Source organism: Fundulus heteroclitus, unplaced genomic scaffold (genome assembly GCF_011125445.2).
Source record: "Fundulus heteroclitus isolate FHET01 unplaced genomic scaffold, MU-UCD_Fhet_4.1 scaffold_121, whole genome shotgun sequence".
Classification (NCBI taxonomy): Eukaryota; Metazoa; Chordata; class Actinopteri; order Cyprinodontiformes; family Fundulidae; genus Fundulus; species Fundulus heteroclitus.
The window spans coordinates 305,448-328,381 of record NW_023396533.1 but is presented as its reverse complement, the minus strand read 5'-3'; the positions used below and the strand labels follow the sequence as shown (position 1 = coordinate 328,381).

The window sequence follows — 22,934 nt, the reverse complement described above, 5'->3', positions numbered from 1 at the left end:
GAAGAGGGCCCACCTTGCTTGTCGAGGGTTTAATCTTTTAGCTGTCTTCAGATATTCTAAATTCCTGTGATTTGTTCAGACAAGGAAAGGGAGCTTGGATCCCTCTAACCAATGTCTCCACTCTTCTAGAGCCAACTTAACTGCCAGGAGCTCTCGGTTGCCTACATCATAGTTCCGCTCTGCAGGTGACGACCTTCTGGAGAAAAAAGCGCATGGGTGCATCCGTCCATCCTTGGCCCTCTGACTGAGCACAGCTCCTACCCCTGAAGAAGAGGCATCCACTTCCACCACAAACTGTCTCTCTGGGTCGGGAGATACGAGGACTGGGGCTGAGATAAACAGAGCCTTGAGTTGCCTGAACGCCTCATCAGCCAAGTCACTCGATGCGAACCTCACTTTACTTGAGGTCAAGGCATGAAGGGGGGAGGCGATCTGACTGAAGTTACGGATGAATCGGCGGTAGAAATTTGCGAACCCCAGAAACCTCTGCAACTGCTTCCGGTCGGTCGGCTTGGGCCACTCACAGACCGATCGAACGTTTGCTGGGTCCACGGAGATCTGGCCTGGAGACAGCATAAACCCCAGAAATGAAAGGGAGGTAACATGAAAATCACACTTCTCTGCTTTTACGAACAATTGATTTTGGAGGAGGCGAAGCAGAACAGAACGAACATGCTGTCTGTGGGTCGAAAGATCTTGGGAATAAATGAGGATATCATCCAAATAAACAAAAACAAACTGCCCAACCATGTCCCTGAGAACCTCATTAATGAGGTTTTGAAAAACTGCCGGGGCATTGGTGAGACCAAAAGGCATAACTAAATACTCATAATGGCCTGTTGGGGTGTTGAAGGCGGTCTTCCACTCATCCCCCTCCCTTATCTGAACCAAATGGTAAGTGTTTCGTAAGTCCAATTTGGTAAAGATCTTGGCGTCCTGTATCTGGTCAAAGGCGGAGTTCATGAGGGGTATGGGATACCGGTTCTTGACCGAAATGTCATTAAGTCCCCGGTAATCGATGCAAGGGCGGAGGGAACCGTCTTTCTTTCCCACAAAGAAGAAACCTGCGCCTGCTGGAGAGGAAGATGGACGGATTATGCCTGCCCTCAGAGCATCACCAATGTATTTCTGCATGGCCTCTGATTCAGGAGTGGACAGAGAATAAAGGTGACCCCTAGGGGGAGTACTACCAGGTAGCAGGTCGATGCAGCAGTCATAAGGTCTGTGGGGCGGCAGACTCGTGGCTTTGGCTTTGTTAAAAACCTCTCTCAGATCATGGTACTCAGGGGGCACCTTCGATAGATCTGGGTAGTTCTCCATCTCAGTCTCAGGGGTAAGGGAAGGTTGGGCTGACCGTAGACAGGATGCTGAGCAGGAGGGGGCCCAACCAGTAACCTCCAGCCTTCGCCAGTCAATAAGAGGGTTATGTCTCCTGAGCCAGGTGACGCCCAAAACCACCGGGATCTGTGGAGAATCAATGATCATAAATGTGAGCATTTCTCTGTGATTACCTCCAATCAGAAGCTCCACAGGTTCCGTGACGAGTCGTGACTGGTTAAGTTCATGGCCATCCAGCGCGAGGACGCTATGAGGTGACGGGCCTGGAAGAAGATTTATGCCCAGCCTCCTGGCCAACCCTTCGTCCATAAATTCGGTATCCGCCCCCGAATCAACTAGGACAGAAACGTTGTGAGGCCTGGCAGAAACAGTTAAAATGGCAGGTAAGAGGAGATCAGAGGAGGCTGAGAGCTTTGTATGGCTCAGTAGAGATCTCCTCGGCTCTACTGAGCCTGCCCTTTTACCGAACAGGATCGAATCAGGTGACCCTTCCCCCCACAGTACAAGCAAAGGCCCTGCCGCTGTCTATGCAGGCGCTCCTCCTTAGTTAAGCTTGACCTGCCCAATTGCATGGGTTCTGGATCGGGCAAAATGGTTGCAGGAGAAACTGCTGGAGCTGGGGAGGATGGTAATGGACGAAACGAAGGGGCTGAACGACGCTCCCTACGCTGCTCCATGAGGCGAAAGTCAATTCTGGTTGCAAGATCCTCTAGTTCCTTCAGAGACTTAGGATAGTCCCGAGTCGCCAGCTCTTCCTTTATCTTTTCGTTTAAGCCCGTGATAAACACATCCATCAGGGCGTGCTCGTTCCAACTGCTCTCTGAAGATAGCAAATGAAAATCAACAATGTACTCAGAAACAGTTCTTTCTTCTTGTCTGAGGGACAAAAGGCCCCTGGTTGATTCTCAACAGGGCAAAACAGGACTAAAAACACGAACAAGTTCTCCAGAGAAGTCTTGGAATGAATAACAGATGTGAGAGTCATTCTGCCATTGAGAAGTTCCCCATAGTCTTGCTTTACCAGCCAACAAAGAAATAATATATGCAACCTTGGATCGATCTGTGGGGAAGGAAGAGGGCTGTAACTCAAAACATATTTCACATTGTGTGACAAAAGCTCTGCACTGATCGGGATTGCCTCTGAAAAACTCTGGTGGAGTGAGACGCGGCTCGGGGAGGGCTGACGTCACCGTGCGTCGTGGAGCAACAGGAGATGACGCAGGCGGAAGTGCCGTGTTTGGGGTTGCTTGCCCGCGGAGGTGAGATAGGATCTCCGCTACCCCGGCCTCGAGTTCGGAAATGGATTTTTCTACTCCTGCCCGCCACTGACCTTCTGACGATGGATCCATCTCTTATGGCTAGATTTTGCTGTTACAGACTGGTTTCTGAACCCAGATTCAAGCCACACAGGTCAGTGATGTTTAAAGAATTTATTGCAAAGCAGGAAGTAGTCACGGTTTCTCTCTACGCCAAGGTTCTCGTCTGGTCTGACGAACTCCTGGGGCAAAGACAACAGGTTAGCGCACAGTAGTGGCTCACAAGAAGCAATGTGGGTTACTGGAGCACTAACCTGAAGTTGGGGTAGCAGAGCCAGGAACGACTACTGGGGAGCAGGAGAGCTGGGCGGGAGCCGAAGTCCGCTTGCTTGTGAGGCGGTGGGGTTCGTAAGGGGCTTTTCAGAGACGATTTTCCAGTGACGGTCCAGGGTCCGAGATCAGGAAGGCAGAAATCCAGAAAGGGTTCCGACAGGGAAATCCAGAGGCTTCATCCAGGTCCGGTCCGAGTTCAGTAGCTAATGGTCAGCAGGGTAAAGGCAAGCTCAGTAATCACAGACGAGCGGGGTTTAGGCAACAGGCAGGCAGTCCAGGGTGAGCAGGCTGAAAAATCCAGAGATTAATCAGGAATTCCGGCTGGCAGGCAAAAACAGACCAAGGGACAGGCAGGTTCGAAAACAGAGGGCTGGCACGGGTCGGATCGAATAAACAGGTAGGCAGAACAGAACGCTGGAAGGCTCGCACGGAATAGCTTGAGACAATCTAGCACTGGCAGCTAGTCTGTGCGGGGTATATATGGAGAAGAGAGCAGGTGAATCCAGTGATGACTAATTGCAGAGAGGGAGGGGTAGAGCAGGTGTGTAGAAACAAGGATCAGGACAGCGCCAGTGCAGAGATTGTCACACCAAGGGGGTTATCAATAATTACTTCCCATTGACTAATTCCTGCTATCTAATCTGATACTATAGTAAGATCAATTGCAGATTCTGCTCCATGCCCTACATCAAATCTAGTACCTCTTCCATCATTTAGACAAGTTAAATTATAATCATCCATAAATTCCTCAATTATGTTTCCATTTTCATCATTCCTTTTACTTCCCCATAAGGTATTATGAGCATTAAAATCTCCACATAAAATATTCCTTATATTTTCCCTCACATAAATACTATCAAGTATTTCTCTACTTATTTTTTACAAGGGTTATAATAATTTATCATATTAAATTTTGATTTACTAATCCATACCTCAATCCCTATGACTTATATTTCTTCATTTATATCCAAAACTTTATAACTAATTCCCTGCTGAATTAGCAACACCTCCTCCTACATTTGGATTTCTATCTTTACGTATTGCTATATATCCATTAAGGATAAAATCTTACAAAATATATTTGTTTTAACATTCTGTCTTTCAATAAAATATTTAAACTCTTGGCCATTAGCAATTAAGCTTCTTGCAGTCCATTGTAATATGGATAAAACCATCAAATTTCACCATTACTGGACTGTTGACTTTCATTTATCCCTGTTGTTAAAACTGCACTGAAAGACAAGTCTTCCATCTCAAGGTATTTTTCTGCTGCTTTGATTATTATTTTAATTCGCTCTGTTCTGTCTGTGCTGAACAATTTATTACTGGCACAATAAATGCAGCAAATTTCTTTTTCCCCACAATCATTGTATTTCATAAGGTACTCTGGCTCTGCATTTGCTATGTTTTTTGAGATGGAGTGTGAGGTACAGAAACACTTTTAGCATTAACATTTAAATTACTTACCCTTTTAATTGCATCTGCATAGGTAACATTTTCTTTGACACGTATATTTTGTACCTGCACTGCTCTTTTATGAGCTTCACATACTTTAAATGCAGCACTTTGTTCCCCACCACAATTACAACACTTTAACTTAGTTCCTTCAGAACATTTCCCATACTCATGCTCCCCTCCACACTTGGCACACCTGGCCTTAACTCTGCAAGCAGCAGCAATATGTCCGAACCTCTGACATTTGTAACATCTGGTTGGTGGAGGAATGTATTGCCTAACTGTATAGATGACATACCCAATTATCTTTTTTTTCAGGTAATCTATCCTCTTCTAGTACTAATATAACTGATTTACTAGGACTTTTAACTCCTTCTCTTGTAACAAATGTTTCACTTTAATCACCCAAGCTCCTTTTACATTACCTTTAATCTCTTCCTCCGTCAGATCAGTTGATACTCCATATATTACTCCCATTACTTTTCCTCTTTCCTGCCATATTTGTGGCTTGATTGTTTTTCCCATCAACGTCTTGCATCTCATTAGTCCCCGCACCTGATCTCTATCTCTGCATAATACCAATAGATTACCATCTCTTAGCGTTTTTGACTTTTTTCACTTCACCTACTATTTTATATATTGCCTCACTTATTTTTAAAGGATTCTAAGCACATGGGTTCTGGAATCTAAGAATTACTTTCATTTCATTTATTTTATTTTCCTCTCTTTTTTCTTCATCAGATTCAAATCCTTTCCTTTTCTTATTTCCTCGACTCACTGTTTGCCAGTCTCCTGTTTTTCCACTTCTATTACAATAATCACTACTCCGTCCGTTCGTCCGTCTTCTTCCGCTTATCCGGGGTCGTGTCGCGGGGGTAGCAGCTTCAGTAGGGAGGCCCAGACGTCCCTCTCCCCAGCCACTTGGGCCAGCTCCTCAGGAGGAATCCCAAGGCGTTCCCAGGCCAGCCGGGAGACATAGTCCCTCCAGCATGTCCTGGGTCTTCCCCTGGGCCTCCTCCCGGTGGGACGTGCCCGGAACACCTCACCAGGGAGGCGTCCAGGAGGCATCCTGACCAGATGCCCGAGCCACCTCAACTGGCTCCTCTCGACGTGGAGGAGCAGCGGCTCTACTCTGAGTCCTCCCCGGATGACTGAGCTCCTCACCCTATCTCTAAGGGAGAGCCCAGACACACTACGGAGAAAACTCATTTCAGCCGCTTGTATCCGTGATCTCGTTCTTTCGGTCACGACCCAAAGCTCGTGACCATAGATGAGGGTAGGAACGTAGATCGACCGGTAAATCGAGAGCTTCGCCTTTTGGCACAGCTCTCTTCACCACAACGGATCGGTACAGCGCCCGCTTCACAGCAGACGCTGCACCAATCCGCCTGTCGATCTCCCGCTCCATCTTCCCCTCATTCGTGAATAAGACCCCAAGATACTTGAACTCCTCCACTAGGGGCAGGACATCCTCCCCAACCCGGAGAAGGCACTCTACCCTTTTCCGGTTCAAGACCATGGTCTCGGATTTGGAGGCACTGATTTTCATCCCGGCCGCTTCACACTCGGCTGCGAACCGCTCCAGTGAGAGCTGTAGATCACGTCCTGATGAAGCCAATAGGACCACGTCATCCGCGAATAGCAGAGACGCAATCCTAAGGCCACCAAAAAGGATCCCCTCAACACCTTGGCTGCGGCTAGAAATTCTGTCCATAAAAGTTATGAACAGAATCGGTGACAAAGGGCAACCTTGGCGGAATCCAACTCTCACCGGAAACGAGTCCGACTTACTGCCGGCAATGCGGACCAGACTCTGACACCGGTCGTACAGAGACCTGACAGCCCTTATTAAAGGGTCCGGTACTCCATACTCCCGGAGTACCCCCCACAGGATCCCTCGGGGGACACGGTCGAATGCCTTCTCCAGATCCACAAAGCACATGTAGACTGGTTGGGCAAACTCCCATGCCCCCTCCAGAATCCTGCTGAGGGTGTAGAGCTGGTCCAGTGTTCCACAGCTAGGACGAAAACCACACTGCTCTTCCTGAATTCGAGATTCGACTATCCGACGGACCCTCCTTTCCAGAACCCCTGAATAGACCTTACCAGGGAGGCTTAAGAGTGTGATCCCTCTGTAGTTGGAACACACCCTCCGGTCCCCCTTTTTAAATAGGGGAACCACCACCCCAGTCTGCCAATCCAGGGGAACTGCCCCCGATGTCCACGCAATGTTGCAGAGCCGCGTTAACCAACACAGCCCCACAACATCCAGAGCCTTAAGGTACTCCGGGCGAATCTCATCCACCCCTGGGGCCTTGCCACCGAGGAGCTTTTTAACAACCTCGGCAACCTCAGCACCAGAGATGGGAGAACCCGACCCAGAGTCATCAGGCTCTGCTTCCGCAATGGAAGACATGTTGGTGGGATTAAGGAGGTTTTCGAAGTATTCCGCCCACCGAAACACGATGTCCTGAGTCGAGGTCAGCAGCACACCACCCCCACTGTAAACAGTGTTGGTACTGCACTGCTTCCCCCCTCCTGAGACGCCGGATAGTGGACCAGAATCACTTCGAAGCCGTACGGAAGTCTTTCTCCATGGCCTCTCCGAACTCTTCCCACGCCCGAGTTTTTGCCTCGGCGACCAGCCGAGCCGCCTGCCGCTTCGACTGCCGGTACACATCAGCTGCTTCCGGAGTTCCACAGGCCAAAAAAGCCCGGTAGGACTCCTTCTTCAGCTTGACGGCTTCCCTCACCGCTGGTGTCCACCAGCGGGTTCGAGGGTTGCCGCCGCGACATGCACCGACAACCTTGCGGCCACAGCTCCGACTAGCCGCCTCAACAATAGAGGCGCGGAACATGGTCCATTCAGACTCAATGTCCCCCGCCTCCCTCGGGACGTGTTTAAAGTTCTCCCGGAGGTGGGAGTTAAAGCTCCGTCTAGCGGGGGACTCTGCCAGACGTTCCCAGCAAACCCTCACAATACGTTTGGGCCTGCCCGGTCGGACCGGCTTCCTCCCCCGCCATCGGAGCCAACTCACCACCAGGTAGTGGTCGGTGGAGAGCTCCGCCCCTCTCTTCACCCGAGTGTCCAAGACATACGGCCGCAGATCAGATGAAACGACAACAAAGTCGATCATTGAACTGCGACCTAGGGTGTCCTGGTGCCAAGAGCACATATGGAAACCCTTATGCTTGAACATGGTGTTTGTGATGGACAATCCATGACGAGCACAGAAGTCCAACAACAAAACACCACTCGAGTTCAGATCAGGTGGGCCATTCCTCCCAACCACGCCCCTCCAGGTCCCACTGTCATTGCCCACGTGAGCGTTGAAGTCCCCCAGCAAAACGAGGGAGTCCCCAGGAGGGGCACTCTCCAGTACCCCTTCCAAGGACTCCATAAAGGGTGGGTAATCTGAACTGCTGCTTGGTGCATAAGCGCAAACAACAGTCAGAACCCGTCCCCCCACACGAATGCGGAGGGAGGCCACCCTCTCGTTCACCGGGGAAAACCCCAACGTGTAGGCACCGAGATGGGGGGCAACAAGTATGCCCACCCCAGCTCGGCGCCTCTCACCATGGGCAACTCCAGAGTGGAAGAATGTCCAGCCCCTCTCAAGGAGACAGGTTCCAGAGCCAGAGCGGTGGGTCGAGGTGAGTCCGACTATCTCTAGTCGGAACCTCTCAACCTTGCGCACTAGCTCAGGCTCCTTCCCCACCAGAGAGGTGACATTCCACGTCCCAAGAGCCAGCTGCTGCAGCCGAGGATCGGAACGCCAAGGTCCCCGCCCTCTACTGCTACCCGTTGCACATTGCACCCGACCCCTTTGGCCCCTCCGACAGGTGGTGAGCCCATCGGAAGGGGGACCCATGTCGCCTCTTCGGGCTGAGCCCGGCCGGGCTCCATGGGCAAAAGCCCGGCCACCAGACGCTCGCCAACGTGCCCCACCTCCAGGCCTGGCTCCAGAGTGGGGCCCCGGTGACCCGCGTCCGGGCGAGGGAACACGAAATACAATAATCTTGCTCATCATAAGGGGCATTATTATTTAGTGTTTGTTTTTAATTTCCTTAAGCCCTAAAAACAATTTCCCCAGAGGAAAAATGAAGTATCTTGTATATATTCTGTAAAAAGTAATATCAGCCCTTAGTAGAATTAATTTACAAATTAGAAACACTGTCTATTTAGATTAAACTGTCCAGTCAAGTCAGAGGACTGTAGGAGTTTGTGAAGGAACAGTCAATGTCTCCAGATAAGATCCCTTCAAACAACTAAATGAGAAAAACCAAAAACATACATATAGGAATAGAGAGACATAGAGTCAAACAGCCAGACAGAGAAGACAACATTATTACTCCCCAGCTGATCAGACTTGGGTTGCACAGTGGAGCAGTTGTAACCCTGTTGCCTTGCAGCAAGAAGGTCCCAGATTCAACCTGAGGTCTTTCTGCATGGGGTTTGCATGTTCTACCTGTACATGCGTGTGTTCTCTCCAGGTACTCCAGCTTCCTCCCACAGTTCAAAAACATGACTGTTGACTGATTGTCCGGTTGACTGATTTTTCTAAATTGCCCTTTGATGTGAGTGCGTGCCTACATGGTTATTTGTCATGTTTCCCTCTCGCCTATTGACTGCTGAAATAGACAGCAGTTCCCCTGCTACCCTGAATGGATAAGCAGGTATAGAACATGGTTGGATTATCAGACTTACCTTTTTAGGACTCTTTTTTCTAAATTTAAAATAAAGAAGTAGCAGCAGCTATTTTGAATTCATGAGCTAACCATACAAAGTTCCTCTGGACTTTTGTGAGAATAATTAAGATTAAAGAAACAAGTGAGAAAGCAATGTCCAATATGAATGCATACTGCAGGTGCCACATGGTTCAGTTAGTAAAGCAGCAACAGCATAAGCGGAGGTCACAATTCTCAACACAGCTGTCTCAGGTTTGATTCCGGGTCCAGAGCCAATTACTGCTATTAATGACTAATGGCACAAGTGCAACCAAAACCTTTAAAAAAATAATATTGAATATAATTTGCACATTTAAATGATGGGAAGCTGTTTTATTAGACCAGCAAAATGTTCCAAACAAGCTGAAGAGCTTAATATCGGCCCTCTAACAGAAAGAAACACCATATGTATGGATTTGACATGCATTTATTAATAAGCATTAATGCAGTGTCAAAAAGTGAGCCTTCATCTTCCACAAACACTGCAGTTGCACAGTTGAAAATTACATAATTAAAACATATAAAACATTTTCAGTTGTCTGATAAATTCCAACATATTAAAATGTTTCTGTGGGTGTTGTGTAATTCCAGTCTATCCAGATGACACCAAAGCTGGCCTATCTGGCAGTGTGAAAAGAGCAGGCGGCTAGAATCATTTATCAGGAATCTGTCTGTCACCACATAATTACTCCCATCCATTTAGTTTGTCTTTATCATTACTGGGGAAGTAACAATAACCTCATGCTCTTCCTAAGGTGGTTATGAAACATCTTAATGTTCCCTGCATTATGTATAATATACCCAAATGGTTCCTAAACTAACCACAAGGCCTTTGCTTGCAACACACAAGATTGTCTTCTCTGAGTCCAAAGGCTTGCTATAGACATTGCAAGAAGTATGCAACAATAATCCAAACAAGCTTGTGATTTTAACAGTAAAATTAATAATATGAAAGTATTTCTTATTTTATGTGAAGGAAAGCAGACTAAAAATAGTCCTTGTAGATGCACATTAAAATAGCAAATTACAATGTTTAGATGGTTTACTTTTATTATGCACTATGGTGGTGTTTTCCCCAAAGAGACTCAAGTGGTGCTACTTCTTATTTTCCATAATTTCTTTGTTTTATCATTGTTAGAAGCATGGTGCTAGCGCAGAACAAACTCTTAGTGTGGCTGAAAGAAAGAACTGCTTTTTTCAAAAGGAGAACATTTTCATGGACAGCCAAAAAACCAATCCGAATGTTGCGAGCATGACAGAAACTCCTAAAAGTAGAGTGGACCATTTTTCGGGAAATGTAGGTAAGAAACGCCCAACTCCCTTTTTGAATAACTGCACTTGCACAAGACGACCTTACCTGCTCTTTCGCTCCTCAGGGGATCACATGAAAGAATCTCCCAAATCCACTCTGGCCTTTTTTCTTTCTACTGAGGCCTTCCTCTACTTCTCATAAACTTGTAAGACAGTTTGTAAGCTTGTAAGACATTCTTAAAATATACGGTGAGAGCAGCAGAGCTGCAATGAACGACTAACACCAAAGCTAATTGGATACATAAACACTTGAAGTGCGCATTCGCAGCCAGCAAGTGGAAACTATCAAGGAGCATGCACACACACCGGCGTTATGATTGGAATGTGAGAGGACCAATAGATAAGGGACTCTCCCCACAACTCAAAGCTGAAAAAGAACGACTGCTATACCTTTAAATTAGCTTTTCTTTAGATCTGCCAGTTATGAAAAAAAAAAAACACAATAAACACGACTTTAGGAATACATAGTCAGATTAGCTCTGGAATGACACTGTGAATGCTGATTGTTTGGAATAACACTGATCCTTGTTTAGGGCTGCAACAACAAATCAATAAAATCGACAAAAATTAAAAGCGTTGGTAACTTATTTCGTTATCGTTTCGTTGTGTCATCCGATTAATGCGTCACTCGCCATGTCGCGCAGCTGTTCACCTCACATGCGGGCGGTCATTAATGCTAGCTGACTTGCTGCAGAGCGATGTAAACGCTGTGAGGTGGAGTGGAGGCGACATTTTGAAATACCATTTTTTTGTAGTAAATTCGACAAATGACGACACAGAGAAAAGGGCTTGAACCAAATTCTCAAAAGATAGGGAGCACATTGCGCTTCACAAAACCAAAAAATAAGTAACATGCAAGATTTGACATTGCACAAGAGCACCGCAGTGACAAAGGATCTAAAATAACATGGAGTCATTAATGAATGTGAAGAGAGCTAAACAGCAGGGTAAGTCATTACAATATTTTACATTTGTTTTGTGTCAAAGTGAGGAAACCCTGATAGCGCTTGGCTCGGGGCTGTGAGCGGAGTCCTGCGCGGCCGAAGTCGTGCTTCATGGTGCCACGTTAACATCAATCTGCCTGGTAGCTCGTCTAATGCAGGTGTTGGCTGGTTAATGACAGGAGCTTGTTTACGCGCGCCACTTTCCCTGATGTGATTAAAAATTGTCCGAATTAAAAGAAAATAAAGCATTTCGAATACACTTCGAATGGGCTGAAAATTAAACAAGTTTTAATTTGCTGACAAAGTCTGAGTGAAGGTACTGTATGGAAGAGAGGAGCAGGGCTCTAAACTAACTTAACAAGAATCTTCACTGTTGTTATGTAACCATAATGAAATCTTAGTGAGACACTCACAATGATGAGCCCCAAATTAAAACAGTTACAAAAAAACAAAATATAAACATCCCTTAAGGACACCCTCAAAAATTGTAAAACCCTCAGAAGAAATGAAAAGTATTAACTGTCTAACTAAATGTAGCATGTAGTATTTACATAAAATGGAGCTTGTGCTGAAATGGTCTGAAATGGGCAGGTAGATTATTTGATTGTCAGAAGTGGTGTTTTTGCTCTGGTTGCATTGTTATGGCCAATTATTTCCCTAGATGCACTAGTTAAAGGGTGAGGTTCAACCAAATGGCATTGACACCCCAGTTTTAAAGCTTCACTTTGTCATGATTTAGGGTTTTGTTTGCTTTGTTTTGGACTAGTGGATTCGTTTCCACTCTCCTCAGCAAACAGCCCCTGTCACCTCCCTGTCCACACTTCTTCTTCTTCTTTTGTTGAATAGCGGTTGGCAAACAACTTTTGGTGCATTACCACCACCAACTGAAATGGAGTGTGGATCAGGATGACCTAACTGTCCACACTTTAGTCTCCAGTCAGCCCAGTCATCTGCCCAAACCTGCTGTCACTAATTAGTTCCAACTCTGCTCACCTGTTCACCTGCCTTCATATACCTGCCTCACTGGCCCACTTGCTGCCAGATCGTCATAGCATTTCATTTCACAGCACTTCACATCGCCTCACTTGTGCCCTGCTGCTGTTTTTTTTTTTTTTTTTTTTTTTTTTAGTTTGTCTAGCAGTTGTAGGCTAAAAATAATGAACAGCAACTTTGACAAATCCTTTTAATTGGATTACCGAAATCCAAGTTTGCTGATGAAGATGCTGCCTAGCCTGGAAAGGCTTTTCTTGGCCGAATCTTCCAAGTTGTTTGAACCTTCATCATTGACCATCATAGACAAGATGAACCCCTCCTCTAAGTCATCAATAAACTTTGCAAGGCGAAGACTCTCCTTCTTATCACGGTATGTGTCGAACCTGCAACAGAAGATTGTTGAAACAGACTAATGAGATAATGCTAATAAGAGGATCGGCTGTATTACTGCAATCAGTGAGACTTTCATCTGTCAAATGATCAAATAAAATCAAAGTAAATATTCATAAAAGGCTATGTGTATATACTAATGTACGGTTTCTCCTGGTTGGTTGGATGGGTATATTTACAACTGCAACATCAATTTACCTCATTCTATGTACACGCAGATGCTTTGCTCTTACTTCAGATAAGAACTGAGTAAAGCAAAATACACTACAGTTTTAACAGAATATGTAGTTGCAAACTCATAACTGCAAAATATTATGCATAAAATACTGGTAATAACATAACAAATATTGGTGTTATTTTTGACCAAAACATGTCATTTAAATCCCATATTAGAATAGAATGGGAGGCAGATCCTTTAGCTATCAGGCTCCTCTCCTGTGGAACCAACTCCCAGTTTTGGTCTGTGAGGCTGACACCCTGTCTACTTTTAAGACTTCCCTTTTTGACAAAGCTTCTAGTTAGAGTGGCTCATGTTGCCCTGAGCTACCTCTAAAGTTATGCTGCTGGGGGACATCAGGGCCTATTTTTCTCACTGTACTGATTTCTACTGTTCTCCAGTCTACTGTTCTCTAGTTTTGCATTGCATTACATTGAAATGACTTGTCATTTCAGCTTTTAACTTTTTGCTCTCTCTCTTTTTTTTCTTCATGGTAGGTACACCTGGTCTGGCGTTCTGTTAGCTGTGACATCATCCAGGTAAGACAAATCACCCGCTATTACCATGTAATGTAGAACAGATTACTGGATCAATGTGTGCTTCTCTGCTCTGTCTTCTCTAACCCACAGTCGGTCAAGGCAGATGACCGTTCATACCGAGCTAGGTTCTGCTGGAGGTTTTTTCCTTCCCGTTAAAGGGGAGTTTTCCTTTCCACTGTTGCTTCATGCTTGCTCAGTATGAGGGATTGCTGCAAAGCCATGGACAATGCAGACGACTCTACGTTGTCTGCATCGTCTGTGGCTCTACGCTTCTTCGGGAGGAGTGAATGCTGCTTGTCAAGACTTGATGCAATCTACTGTGTTTCATTAGATAGGAAATTTTTTGAACGATCATTATAACCTGATCCAATCTGTATAATGTGATTAAATTTGACTTTGGAAAGTGCCTTGAGATGACATATTTCATGAATTGGAGCTATATAAATAACATTGAATACAGCTCCCTGAAAGAGGGAAACAATGTAAAACCCGTAGAATGGGATGCCACACCTTCACGTGTTCTGGCTGTTGGCTGGCAGTGATTTAACAGTAAAACAATTGAAATGTAAACAATGCAGGAGAAAGAGACAGTGTGCAATCACAGTGTACAGGTGAGTATTTTTAAAAACCATTTGTATAAATGATTTGTGCAAGAATGCATTTTAGAAACTGAGAGTTCGGCAGCATTTGAAATGCTAGATAAGGATGCAATGATGCAAATGTGCAAAAATGCGAATGTGGTACAGAGTCCAGTTTATAGCTTCAGCAGTTCAACAGTCTGATGGCAATAAAGTCCCTTAAATGAAAGTTGCGCCAACTCAGCGAGTGCCGCCATTTTGGGTCTAAACTTGCCACAGGCAGGCGCTTTAACACTGTTATGTTATGCGCGTTTCGCACCTTCTAATACCCTTCAGGCAGGTGTTCTGAATAAAACATAACTGAGTGTTGATGATCACCTACTAGACATCCAGAAAAGCTGATATTACATTTTAATAAGACTTGAGAGAGACATTTTTAAGTGAACTGTATACTTCTCTTTTCCTGTCTTGAAGTCCAGAATTGATCCCATAGGACAAAAATCAGACACACATTATGCTACAGCACAATGAAATAAAGCAAGAAGTCCAGAAGAAAATTTCACATAAAAAAATCCGACGGTCAATGAAAATCAAACATGCTTGAAATTCAGTCGGCCGTCGTGAGGTTTTTGTGAGCGCATCCTGCTGTTCAAGCAGAGCTACGAGGGAGCGCCCTCCCCTCCTCTCCGTCCCCGCCAGGGGAGGGAGGGGAGCAGGCACCCCAAAGCGACCTTCGCCCAGCCCAGGACCCGCAGGGCCCGGATGTCGGCTCGCGGGGCGGGGGGAGGGCAAGCGCTCCGGTCCGCGCGACGCGCTGGCCGCCTGTTTCGGCACGCCTCCGCTCGCGGGGCAGGCCGGGCGACCTGCCGTGCCGCGCGGCCGCCGGTGCAGTGCGTGAGCTGGGCTCGACCCCCTGCTCTGGGTCCCTGTTACCCACCGTCGCTCGCCTGCCTCTGCCACCACAGCGAGCGGTCCCAGAGGGGGCACAACGTAGAGAATGAGCAGTCCGGTCGCGTCTGAGCGTCGCGCCGCACAGATCGTGAGCGGTGAACTTTTTAAACCCCGCGGTTCCGTCGTACAGTTTGAGATGTATATAAGTACCACCACTGAAAAACTTGTACAGTGTATGCCCGGCTTAGCGGTTGGGGACTGGCGGGGAGAGACAAGCTTTGCGCGTTTTTTTTTTTTTTTTTAATATATATTGTCGAGGCGGCCGCCAAACTTAGCGCTGCGGGAAACCCTGACTTCAGAAAAAAAAAGCCCACATACCTCACACAAGCGAGAGTTTGTTGTAGGTCTCCAAGTTTTGTTCGTCTCTTGGTCCAAGCGACTGACTCGGTTGATCCACAATAAACGCCGCTCTTCATCGCTTGGAAAACGGAACATCCGCGTCCCTTTATCAGTGCTGTTGCTGCAGCCGTGGGCACAACACCCTGGCATGGTGGCTTATTTTCGAAATAAAGAAATACTCGAAATAATCAGAAAAAATAAAATAAAAATAAAAGAAATCGGTCGCTCGCAGTGTTGTAAACGCGCTGAGCTTAGCTGAGCCTAGACCCAAAATGGCCGCATGAGATCACGTGACCCGAAAAAAATGGAACGCCCATGACGCAACTTTCATTTAAGGGACTTTAATGGCAACAGGGAAAAAGCTTTTGCAGAACCTGGTGGACCTGCAGCGGATGCTGCAGAACCTCTTCCCAGAGGGCAGCAGGGAGAACACTCCATGGTGGGGGTGTGAGGGGTCTCTGATGATGTTATGGGCTCGGGACACACAGCGCTGAGATTAAATGTCCTTAATGGAGGGAAGAAGAGCCCTGATGATCCCTTCTGCTGTCCTCACCACTCTCCTCACATTCTTCCAATCGGAGGCACTGCAGCCTCCACACCACACAGAGAGACAGAGGGTCAGAATGCTCTCTATGATGCTTCTGTAGAAAGTTGTGGGGATGGGCGGGGGCAGGTGGGCTCTCCTCATCCTCCGCAGGAAGTACAGTCGCTTCTGTGCCCTCTTCACCAGTGACGTGGTGTTCACAGACCAGGTGAGGTTGTCTGATGTGCACCCCCAGGAACTTGGTGCTGCTGACCACCTCCACAGCTGAGCTGTTGATGAGCAGTGGAGCGTGGTGAGGCCGGTTCTTCCTGAAGAAGACAATGATCTCCTTCATCTTCTCCACGTTCGGGATCAGGCTGTTGTGTCTGCACCAGCACACCAGTTGCTCCACCTTCTCTCTGCAGTGCTGGTTGTTGTCGTCTCTGATCAGGCCCACCGCCGTTGTGTCGTCTGCAAACTTCACGATGTGATTGGTGGTGAACCTGGGGATGCAGTCATGTGTCATCAGAGTGAACAGCAGGGGGCTCAGGACGCAGCCCTGAGGGAAGCCCGTGCTGAGTGTGATGACATCAGAGGTGTTCTGTCCGACCCGGACTGACTGAGGTCTGTTGGTGAGTCTAGCAGCCAGTTGCGAAGGGGTGTGCTGAGGCCGAGATGTTCCAGTTTTCCCACCAGGTGCTGTGGGATGATTGTGTTAAACGCTGAACTGAAATCCAGGAACAGCATCCGCACGTGCGTGTTCTTCTCCTCTAGGTGTGTCAGGCTCAGATGAAGAGCAGAGGAGATGGCGTCCTCAGTGGAGTGGTTCCGTCGGTAGGCAAACTGGAACGGGTCTAGTGTTGGGGGGAGACTGGAGACGATGTGTTCTTTTCCCAACCTTTCAAAGCACTTTATCATGATGGGAGTCAGTGCAACAGGCCGGTAGTCATTGAAACAGGTGACTTGAGGTTTCTTTGGCACCGGAATGATGGAGGCAGACTTGAAGCATGCTGGCACTGTGGCTTGCTCCAGGAAGGTGTTAAAAAATGTCTGTGAGAACACCAGCCAGCTGACCTGCACACTCCTTGAGCACCCGCCCAGGTATGTTGTCGGGACATGGGGCCTTCCACGGGTTGACCCTCCTTAGAGTCTTCCACACGTCGGCTGTGTCAAGGCAGAGCACCTCCTCTTCATGATGGGGGACAGCTGTCACTGCTGGAGTGCTGTTTAGTGCCTTAAACCTCCCAAAGAAGTTGTTTAGTCCGTTAAGAAAGTCAGCATCAACTTTGGCCAACGGGGGAGGGCCTGTTGTATTCTGTTATTGCCCGTATGCCTTTCCACATGCTCCTGGTGTTGCTTGCGTCATGGAAAAACTCCTGGATTTTCTAACTGTGGTTCTGCTTCGCTAGCCCGATGGCACGGTTCAAGTTGACGCTTGCTGTCCTCAGTGCCTCCTTGTCACCAGACTTGAAGGCTGAGTTCCTTGCTTTTAGCGCTTGACGGACCTCCACAGTAATCCAGGGTCGTTGTTTGGCTCGGGTGATGGTCTTGGTGGTGCTGACATCCTCAATGCATTTGTTGATGTAGGCTGACACAGTCATGGCCTACTCATCAATGTCGATCTTGTCCTCATAAGTTGCTGCAGCTTTGAACATGTTCTAGTCAGAGCACTCAAACAAGTCCTGGAGCGCCTCTATTTCTCCCTCAGTCCACACCCTCACCTGCCTCACTGTAGGTTTAGCTCTGATCAGCAGAGGCCTGTATGCAGGAAATAGCATCACAGAGATGTGGTCTGAAGAGCCCAGGTGGGGGTGAGGGGCTGCTCTGAATGCGCCTTTTATGTTTGTGTAAACTAAGTCTAGAGTGTTCTCTCCCCGAGTTGCAAAATCCACATGTTGGTAGAAATGAGGGAGAACAGTTTTCATATTTGCCTGGTTAAAATCCCCAGCAATGATGAAAACCCCCTCTGTGTGTGCAGATTGCAGCTCAGAGATGGTCCGATAGAGAACACTCATAGCCTCTTTTTTGTTTGCACTGGGAGGCACGTAAACCGCTGTGATGATAACAACAGTAAACTCTCTAGACAAGTAAAACGGTCTGCAGCTAACAATTAGGGTCTCAATGTCCGGAGAGCAAAAACTTGTGACTATTCTAGCCTTTTTACACCAGTTGTTATTGATGTAAACGCAAAGTCCCCCTCGAGCCCAGGTGAATAGTTGTACCATGTTCCACTCCTTCAAGGAACAGTAATTATAGTATTTACATTAGATTCCCTCCCATTCAATTCACATTTTATAACACATGTTTGGAATGTAAATACATGTTCCATAGAGCAGATGTCAAACTCAAGTTCTGCCAGAAAACTGGTGTGGCATTGTTTGAACTGACAGAACAGCATTACCCACAACAGGGAAATCACATCCAAATGATAAAACCTAACAAAAGTGTGTAGATATAACAAACAAGCACCCCATATGTCCTTAACTGAACAATCTATCTGAATAATGCCTTTTAACTAGCTCTGCCCTACCATAATATACTTTCACATCCTCATTTAACACAAAGACATCAACCAAAGCCAAAGGCTAGGGGTACGTACTCTTCAAAATAAATGCTGCATTTCGACGTAGAGTAATCCTTCACCAAGGCAAGGAACTGCCCACATCTCAGCAGTTGCCTTGTCCAAAGATGCCTTGTCCCTATTAAACCTCAGTTTTTCCCTTACATCCAGCAGAGAGATGCACTGTGCTGTGGTGTTAGTTTGTCATATCATTTTCATATAGTGTGGGAGTGGTGGCCTAGTGGTTAAAGAGCCAGGCATTTGCATCTTGGAGAGGACCCAAAGATTGGTGGTTCAAAACATGGTTTATCAGTCTGGTCCCTGAGCAAAACCCTTTACCGCAGATTGCTCCCAGAGCACCACTGTGTCAGCAGTACATTGCTCCCTAAGGGATGGGTTAAACGCAGAGACAAATTTCACCTCTGTGGGACTCAAAAAGGGAATTTTTAAGTTTACATTAGTCTGGAAGTGGCGCTGAAATGTTGAGAGGCACAAAAGAAAGCCCTCCTGGAAAGAGCAGTAACTCATGTAAACATTTCTACTGAAGATGAACTTAAGCCAGATCTGCTAAAAATGCTGGAGAGTGATGAGATTATACATAGTGGAGCAAAATGGAGTGCAGAGGTTACCCACAGAGTGAACAACATAGGTTTATATATACAGAAGCTTTCCATTTCATTCTTTTTTCAGGTTCTAGTTAAGTCTGGAATTTCTTTTGTTGCAAAAAAGAAAATCTGTGGCTTTGTTATGGTTTATCTTACATGCTAGTTACTCTATGTTGTTGTTGTACATTATATTGGCCATCTGAGAATGAAAATAATCACACTGCAACTATATAAACACACACACACACACACACACACACACACACACACACACACACACACACACACACACACACATTCAAATTTCAAGTACTGTATTAACTTTTGAACTATTCACTGTGCTAGTGCTTTATTTTGAGATGTTACTGTTAAAAAATTCTGTGAATTATCCTATATTTTAAGCAGGCGAATAATTTGGGTTCTTGAGAAGGTACGGCTGATTTATTTGTTATGGTCTCTTGTCATTCACACACAACAATAAACCGTGAGAGCCGACTTGAGTTTTGAAACACAAAGCTTTGTCTTAAGCGGAAGACCAAACGTCTATCTACACAGCACAGTTCATAGACCAGTGTGATGCCTTCTCGAGCGTCAGAAAGCTATGGTGCACTCAGGAGCATGGGATATTTCAAACTTACAAGGAAAGCGGCATAAAACAGAATAGAACCTAACTCAAACAGTAATGTATTTATCCAGAAATAGCGTGGGCTTTCTTACAATACTGAATGCTCTATAATTGTATTTCTGATATTTTTTGATTATGCACATCTGTTAGCTTTTTATTCTAAAAAATCTATAATATTACATATAATATTACAGCAGCAAATTATCAAAGTTTTTCAGGGGATGCATTTTGTGTTCGTCTCTAGAATCCTCGCCGATGATATATCGTGTGTGTGATAAGTGCAAGTGAAATTAAACTGAGAGGAGATTTCGAAAGAGCTATATGACTGAAATAAATTCAACATGTAAATTAAATTTCAAATTCAAACCCTGTATTTTTATCATAAAAATTTGACTTTGTTCGTGAAGAAATGTTTTGATCGTTTTTAGGACAGAACTGTGAATAATAATAATAAGATGAATAGACTTCACCTTATCTGATCTGTTTTATGTGGTGCTAGTACTTCAAATTAAACTAATTTTATGCAAATGTAGATTACCATACCTTGTTAAAACATGATAACATCATGTGAAAAAATTATGTTTTAAGAATAATAATAAAAAACAAAGGTTGTTTTTGAAAAATTTATCATTCACATTTTTTGCCTTTTATTCAATTTGAAACATGCACTCTGACTTTATAGTTTAAATAATCACCTGTCTTGAAAGCTTCCAAAATACATCAGGGAGACTCTATTTTTCAAAATTCTCCCCTCCGGGGCTCGGGCACCGGCATAAGTGCACCCTCCTACCTGATAGTGTGTGGCCTGCTACTGTAAAAAAGTTTGACTGCCCTGTTGCAGCTCCTTTGCGAACGATTACTGTGTTGTTGCAGTAATACAGCAGCCTTGATAACTGACATAATCAAGGCTGTCATATATCGGTGCCACCCAACCCCCTGACCAGCACCAGCAGGCAATGCAGGTGAAGTGTCTTGCCCAAGGACACAACGACTGAGACAGTCGGAGCGGGGATTCGAAACAACTATAACTATTTAAAAAATAATAATATAAATCTGTCCAGGAAGCACCATGCCTCTCTCCCATAGACTGATGGAGACAGGCAGCAGCCCCCGCCATCCTGCATAGATAAGCGGGTAGAGAAAAATGTGTTACGCCAGTTCAGGACGTGACAGCCTGCATTAGTTCGGGACGTGACAGCCTGCATTAGTTCGGGACATGACAGACTGCATTTCACATGATGCAACTCCCATCATGCAAAACGGCCCAAAATGGCCACCGCTCCTAACGACGGATGACAGATAACGTTACTATGGCAAAAGTTTTATAAGCGATGGACGTGCTGTGCTCATTCTTGTTACTTGGCGCCCAGCCAGCCTGGGAAGACACCACAGATGTTTCACTCCGTGGGTTTCCACCCCACGCTCCACGTGCTCCAACTTCTCGCTGGACCGAGATTTACCGAAGCAACTCCATCCCTGCACTGCTGATTCAGGTGGTCGACTCTAAAAAGTACTTTTCCTAACCCACTTCGATCGAAGACTGAGAGCTGTTTATCTCCCGGTGATCGTAAAGGGACCACGCTTTGGTTTTGGCCAAACAAAACACCCGAAGAGCCCAGAGACTCCGGGGATTTCCCCGCATCTCCTGCTGCCTGACGGACCTGCGTTCGCCGAAGCGCTCCAGGACGCCCGCGGATCTGGAGCTGGGACTTCCCCTGAGACAACACAAGTAAACGGGATTTTTCCCTTTTATTTATACTTTCACCCATAAGGTGAAACATTTCGTGCCTGGGCAGTATTATTAGGATTTAGTTTAATGCTTGTTTAATCCAAGACGGAGTTGTTTTAACCGCTGAACATTTTCTGTTGTATGTGCATGCATTTTGAAAGTGATTTTGGCTGTGTTGATTTGCGGTTCTTATAAGTGGCTCTGCCGAGAGCTGATTTTTCCATCTTTTCCCCGTTCTCTTTTTCTTGTCTTTATCAGTTATATCTCTTTGTGAACCTGGGTTCGCGCCCTTCTCTTGAATCTCTTATTCAGGCTGCCTCTTTAATTAAGGTGCCACCCCACATCAGCGTAAGCGTTGATTACGTCATTAAGACCTCCCCCTTTAAGTATCGCGCAAGGTGATGCTTAAAGGGTCACGGGTCGTCATAGTCAGGACAGCTGACAGCTTTGCTAGGGCCCGGGACAACGCAGTCTTTTTGGGCCCCCCCACTACACCTGCCGCCACCACACACACACACACACACACACACACACACACACACACACACACACACACACACCAAAAAAAAGTCAGCTTAACTGTATACTTCATGCCCTGGGAATCTCTGTATTTTATACTGGATATTTTTAACCCATCTATTGAATTTAGTGCACTAGTTGATCTTTTATTCATAAGAGAACAGCAAGCACTGCAGCCAAAACATGGCCTTTTTTGACCTGCTGTATATTAGCCAGTCCCTAAGCTTGATGTATCATGAAACTGTTGACCTTTTGGGTTTTCTGATTTTTATTTTATAATAATAATAATAATAATAATGTTCAGTGTTTTTCCCTATTCCACCTCTTAAATCTTTCAATCCTTATGTAATTTTGTCTGTGTTGTGTGCACCTGCCTTTTGCTTTAATCCTATAATTTTCCCCGTCGTGGGATAAATAAAGGATTAGCTAATGTTATCTTATCTTAAATAACACTTTTTAATAGGAAATATGTGCTGGGTTCTTTCAAGGTCTTAATTACATTTTCTGTGTGGGTTCCAGTAACATATGAAAGATAATATCTACTTTAAAAGTTAATATCAACTGCTGCTCCTATCTTCCTGGATGTTCTCTGGAGGACTGAAACGCCTCAGTCAGTGACGTCAGTCTGTGGGTCTGTCGGGGCAATGAGAGAAGATTCGTCTCCTCTCTCCGTTTGTTGCTCGACGTTTTCTTGCTCATGTTTTTTCACGTGCTTAGATAAATTTGTTGTGTTTCCACTGAAATTAACCTGCTTTTTACAAAACATACAGCTTGATTTCATTTACGTTAATAAAATAAAGCCAAACGGCGCTACTTTCCCTGTTCATGTTTTTTCGCTGCTGCGGTCTCTCTCAGCAGCGCAATTGTTTGTGTTGAGTTTGTGTGAGAGCAGAGTGGGCGGGCCAAGCTGAGCCTGCATGCTGATTGGCTGGCGCCGCTGAGCCATGTAGGAGAGGGGAGGGGGAGCAGCAGAGTGTCAGTCAGCGTGCATGCTGACGGAC

The 22,934-nt window shown here is 45.9% G+C and overlaps 1 protein-coding gene across 2 annotated transcripts in view; it reads right to left on the bottom strand.

Annotated features, from left to right (window-relative positions):
- LOC105920858 (cell migration inducing hyaluronidase 1) overlaps window positions 1–22,934 on the bottom strand; it is a 470,202-nt gene that overhangs the window by 280,544 nt on the left and 166,724 nt on the right. For both annotated transcript variants that reach the window (XM_036128814.1, XM_036128815.1), the window contains exon 6: window positions 12,562–12,741. In XM_036128814.1, coding sequence (XP_035984707.1) covers window positions 12,562–12,741 — 180 coding nt within the window. The remainder of the gene's footprint in view (window positions 1–12,561; window positions 12,742–22,934) is intronic.